General features: G+C 43.7%; 1 protein-coding gene across 10 annotated transcripts in view; it reads left to right on the top strand.

Annotated features, from left to right (window-relative positions):
* Ankrd66 (ankyrin repeat domain 66) overlaps positions 1-4,590 on the top strand; it is a 37,851-nt gene extending 33,261 nt beyond the window's left edge. For 8 of the 10 annotated variants that reach the window (XM_087567227.1, XM_087567226.1, XM_087567224.1 and 5 more), the window contains one exon: positions 3,599-4,583. In XM_087567227.1, coding sequence (XP_087423353.1) covers positions 3,599-3,785 — 187 coding nt within the window. In that variant the 3' untranslated portion in view covers positions 3,786-4,583. 10 annotated transcript variants of the gene reach the window in all.
* The last annotated feature ends 1,410 nt before the right edge of the window (positions 4,591-6,000 follow it).

The following is a 6,000-nucleotide window of genomic DNA, read 5'->3' on the forward strand; positions in this document are numbered from 1 at the left end:
TAACACACACATATGCATGCACAAACATACATAGACAACATGAGGCAGATGAATTAGACTTCTGTTCTTTTTTATTTTATGAAGATTTAATTTTTAATTTTTGTATTTTCCTTTTTCCATTCATTCATTTACTCACTTTACAATCCAATTGCAGCCCACTCCTGTCTCCTCCTAGTACTCCCTTCCTGAGTCGCTCCTCCTCACATCCTGCTACCCTTCTCCTCTGAGAAGGGGGAGGTGCCCCTGGGTACAGACCCTGGCCCATTGTAGTCTTCTGTTCTTTAAGACCCATCTACATTCATCTAGCCCAACTAGGACTTATCAAATATTCATTTATTTATTACCTAAATCAAGCAGTTGAATATAATTAAGTATAAATTCTGCTCTATACAGTTATAACCTTGTGAAGAATGGAAATAAAATTTATGAATCCATAATTTGGTTGAGTCAACAAGCAATTCATACAAGAAAAAGTTGAACAGCCTGGTCTGAATTTTGTTGCTTAGAAAGGAAGATGAGACAGCCAGAAAACCTCAAAGCAATTCCAACTTATGGTAGAGGACAGACACAGTGGGCTGACTTGTATGAACTTCAAAAACCACTTATTGTCAGAATGTTCGACTCGACCAGGATTGTGGCTTAGGCCTACAATACCAGCTGCTTAGGAGGCTGACCCAGATAGAGGGTAAGTGCAAGACCAGGTCCATCTAGGCTATAGAGTGAGTTCAAGGCCAGCCTGGGCAAATTAGTGAGACTGTCTAAAAGAAACAATAAAATGAAATTGGACAGGCAGTGGTGATGCACACCTTTAATTCCAGCACTCAGGAGGCAGAAGCAGGTGGATCTCTGAGTTCCAGGCCAGCCTGGTCTACAGAGTCAGTTCTAAGACAGCCAGTAAATCCACTGCCTAGGATGTGATTGGCTATCTATAGAAGTAACTCAAGAGACCCTATTTTAGAGATGGTATCATGGCTGCTTCAAGGTATGGCTGAGGAGTTAAACATGACCAGTAGAACAGTGTGGGCCATGAAAGAAGAGTAAGAGAGAAAGAGAAGAGAGAGCAAAGAGGGGAGGGGCCAGGAAGACCAAGAGCCAAGTGTGAGCCAAGAGAGTACATGGTCAGAGTGGCAGCGTTTTATAGGAGCGAGCTGGGGAAAGGATACCCTTGAGCAGGGGAAGTTAGGGTATGGGGTGGGTAAGAAGAGAGGAGACTAGGCAGAATGCCAGCATGGACCCTGTAACACGTGTCTGCCATGCTGAGAGAACCTGGAGGCCAGCATGTGCGTTGGTATGTGACTGGGCACCACAGTCTACCATCTGTCCTGAGTTTCTTTTGGACCTGACATCTCTGCACTCTCTATTCCTGGGCTTGATTGGCTAAAGAAAACCCCAGAAATAAGCAGATGAGTTGTCCAGAAACAAGCGATGTCTACTTCTAGCTAAGATCCCAGAGTGGCTAAAGTCTTCCTTTCTACTTGAAGTCAGGAAGGGATGGACACACTTCTCAACGCCCATACTTTCAGGTCCTTCCAACCCCCATATCAGTTTACTCTCCGCTTCCCTCCCTTTCTGCGTCATGGTGTTCCTCCATCTAGGACTTTCCTGTCTTCCACAAGAAAGCCACCCCATGTCCTTTGCTTGGTCTTCACTTCCTCCTGCATTACTGGTTGTTTCTGTTCTTTCTTCCCACTTCTTTTTTGATCTGTGAACATGCTCTAATAGATCTTATTAAGGAAATGAACAAAGAGGTAGAGAATGCATGCATGCGCACACTCGACACACACACACACACACACACACACACACACACACACACACACACACACGTGCGCACACGCTCTTCTTCCCTAGGCTACTCAAGAGATAACCTACAGAATTGTTTCTGCTTCGTCGTCTCTGGCTCACTTTTCGGAGGCCTTCTCCATCTTTGTACTGACTCAATTCTCCTACAAATAATCAAAGTTCCTGTTGCTAACGCAATGCTCCCTTCTCTATTCAAGGTCATTTAATCTATAAGTATTCCTCTTCTTTCCCTTCCTCCTCCCTCTTTTCTTTCTTTCATCCTCCCTGCCCTCCCTCCTTTCTTCCCTTTCTTTCCTTCCTTGTGTGCCTGTCTATGCGTCTGTCTGTGTGCCTGTCTGTGTGCCTGTGTGCCTGTCTGTGTGCCTGTGTGCCTGTCTGTGTGCCTGTCTGTGTGCCTGCGTGTCTGTCTCTGTCTCTGTCTCTCTCTGTCTCTGTGTCTCTCTCTGTCTCTCTGTCTCTGTCTCGTGGTGTGTGTGTGTGTGTGTGTGTGTGTGTGTGTGTGTGTGTGTTCCTTTCAAATGCTGGAATTCCTGAGTCTTGCCCTTGGCTCTCTATTGATCCAACCCCTGCTGCCCAGCAATCTCAGTCCCTCCTCAGCTAGGCACATGACATTTGACCTGAGTATAGCTACAATGGAGTGGGTTCTCTCAGGGAAAGTGGGCAGGCAATGCTAAGCAGACAAAAGCAGCTGCATCACATGTGAATTCACAACTACTTATCACTTCCCACCAGGAACTTACTTCCCTTCTGAAATTAGGGAATTCAGAGGAATGAATTATGAAGAAAGATGTAATTAGTGTGGTCATGCGAAGATAGCAAAGACCAGGCAGAAGGAAGAGAGAAATCTGTTGATGTGAGTATAGCTTCCATGTTGGAAATGTGCATAGGGCAGGTGTTGGAGAGAAAAGGTGGAGAGAGTGTGGAAGCATGATGGCCCTGGCCAATTGTGTGATCACAGCCAGGAGACTTACAGGCTAAAGCGAGTGGGTGGAGGGGTATAGTTAGTAGGGCAAAAAATCAATGCTGAACTCATAATAGGATGAATGAGCTGAATCAGGCAGGCTAGTAAAGTTGCTCACAAGATATAGGATGTGGCCATGGGTGTCCAGTGGTGGGGTTAGAGGTTTCCTGTAGGCAAAGGAACATTGTGAGGAAGTGAGCTCCTAGGTGATACTGACCTGATTTATTTATGCATACAATGCATGCAATTCCCATTTTCTTCTTCATGTTTCAGCACTTTAAATTCACTCAATTCATCGATTGATTAAGATAGGGTTTCACTCTGTAGCCCAGGCTGGCCTGGAACTCACTGTACATCAGAGGCTGGCTTTGAAACTGCAGCAATCCTCCTGCCTCTCTCTCCTGGGTGCTGGAACTGCACATGCACCTCGTTATACTTTAAAAATGTTAAACAGTGAACACGTGTTGCTTTTATAAACAGGAGAATAGAAAGAAACACAACAGCTTCCCGATAACATGAAGATTGTTCTGGAAATTTGAGCATTTTAAGACTGAGCAGAGCCTCCTTCCTGCTGTCTTTGAGTCGGAGATTAGTCACACCCAGGCCATGTAATAGCTTTTCCTGTCTTCAGATAGTTTCTCCGGTATCTGAGACCTTCTAAACTTTAGAAGTTCTAGAATGTAAGGTGTGCTGTCGGACATGTGTGAACTTGGTCTCCTTCCTTCTCAATCAAACCTTGAATGTCCTGTGCTGTGTGTATCCCTTGGGAAGAGAGGTCCAGGCCAATGCTGGCCAGGCTCCTCCCTCCACCCTCACGGGCTGTTCCCTTTGCAGGGCAGAACCAGAATGCAGGGACCACCGCCAGAGAGGGCTGTTGTTTGATGAGCGGGATCCAGATTGGGACCTCAAGAAAAGGGAGCTAGAGCTGTCCCTTCCAGTTCCGGATCAAAACACCAACAAAAAGAAGAAGAGAATCAGAGGCTCCACCAGGGTCAACCATTCCAAGGCCTGGAGGATATGATAATATAGAACCCCAAACCCAGATTGGAGCCAGACCTAATACTCAGATGTCTTCACAGGATTTGACTCAGCCACCCATCCCCATGGTTCTACAGAAAGTCCCAGCCAGTCATTCAGTCTGAACGTCTTGCCAGAGTGTTCTTTGAAGGAGCTGATGTCTCCTTGCTTAAACTGGATGCCCAGAAGCGTGACCCAGAGCGAGACTCGGAGCTGCTTGCATTTTGTTTCTGTGGCTTACTGTGTCAGCATGGCCTGCCCCTCACTCAACACACCTAGTTACAGAACGTTCAAGATCAAAGAGCTCTTCTAATTAAGTTAATTAGACTGGGACAAAAATAAGAAGCTAAACAAAAACAAAAATCTAAAGACTTCCCAACATGATGATTTCAATCTATAAATAGAACTGTTTTTTTTTTCTTTGTGGGAGTCCATAGTACCAGCATTGAGGACTATACCCATGATCATCCGGATAGGAGCAATGGTCTGGGCGATGCTTCCACACAATGAGAGACAACAAAGCCTATCTGGAAGGGAATCTGCTCCACTTATCGATGAGTATCAGCAGAAAATGGTGAATTGTGGGCTTGTTAGTCTAGTTTTTCGATGGTAGATTTTACAAAAGTTAGATCAGATATTCCAAGAAAATATAGCATCTAAATTGAGACATTAAAAACATATTTTGAAGCTTTGAAGGCTGTACAGGAAAATGCTAAGTGCCTTATTCGCTGCTTTTAATATTGATTTGCTGAAATATGACAGATGTTTTAGTGCTATGTAAAATATACTATTAAAATTTTAACACTTTCTCTTTCTACTTTTTATTTTTATTTCCTTTTAAGTGTGAGAAGATCTTGTAGGGTGAGTGCTTTTATCACATTGATTATTTTTGGGAAGCATATGGACGTGTCACATTGTGTGTGTGTGTGTGTGTGTGTGTGTGTGTGTGTGTGTGTGTGTGTGCGCGCACACACACACACACACATGTATTGATATAAACATCTTTCAGGGCTCAGCACTTAACAGTTATGTCTTTTCACTACCTTGACCCATTATGAGTTTCTATTTTGATGGCTGTCCGTTGTGTGCTTCTCTAATCAAAGTTGAGAACAATATGTTCATTTAGCAAAACAACAGTAGCAGGTTGCCCCCTAGGGCCATGGCCTGCTTAACTATGGGCTTTTGAGCAGGTTTATAGTGCCAGGTAAGAACTTTTTTCCTTTGGAGCAAGCCTCAAATCATATCAGAGAGCAGTTGGTATGCGCTTCCTATAACAATCATGTCACTATTGCACCAGTGTCTGACAAGTCAGTACATTAGCATTACTACCATTGGGTAAGTCCATTGATGACTTTTCTCTTCCAGCAGCTAATATAGCTCCTGTTGGCTCTAAAGTTAGCCAATAGGAAGTAAGTTCCAAGTTAGTTCTAGCCTAATTTCTATACATTTTATGTCCTCAGCAATGGGGTCTTACCATCTAGCTATGAGACAACCAAGAGCAAAAACAATAGCCTGTGTTGTGTCAGGAGCCTGTGGGCCTTCCTGACTAAAAACTCAAAGGAAACTAGTCTTTATCTGGCAATGAATCTTTCGTTTAATAATCCCTATCTTTAGAAGGAGACATTCAGAGAACCTCTATTCATTGTTTTCTCCTTTTAGTTTGGCCTAGAAGTATAGTCAACTAAATGCTGCCACACACATTCAGAGTGAGCCTCCCTAAGTTAAAATCTCTGGAAACACCCCCACAGACATGCATAAGGGTGCATCTTCTTGGTGATTCTAAATCCTATCAAGTTGACAATGAAGAATAACCATCAAGTAACCCTCAGAAGTGGTAGTGATGAATGTGGACCTTTGAAACTAAGGGGGAAAATATTTAGCTTCAGTGTTGTGGTAGTTTGTGAATATCCATCATAACTTCAGGCATTTGAATACTCAGTCCTCACTTAGTGGTACTGTTTGGCAAGACATGGGAGATGTGGCCTTGCTAGAGAAGGTACATCACTGAGGGCAGGCTTTGAGAATTAAAAAGCTTACGCTATACCCAGTGCACTCTCTCTGCTTCCTGCTTGTGATTGAAGATGTGAGGTCATTCCTATCGCCATGCTTCCATTCCACCATCATTGACTCTATTTGGTACTATGAACCTCAATATCCTTTTCCTTCTATAAGTTGCCTTTGTCATGTTGTATTATCACAGCTAATACATAACTAATAAA

The sequence above is a fragment of the Rattus norvegicus genome, chromosome 9 (assembly GCF_021556685.1).
Source record: "Rattus norvegicus strain SHRSP/BbbUtx chromosome 9, alternate assembly SHRSP_T2T, whole genome shotgun sequence".
NCBI classification, from domain to species: domain Eukaryota; kingdom Metazoa; phylum Chordata; class Mammalia; order Rodentia; family Muridae; genus Rattus; species Rattus norvegicus.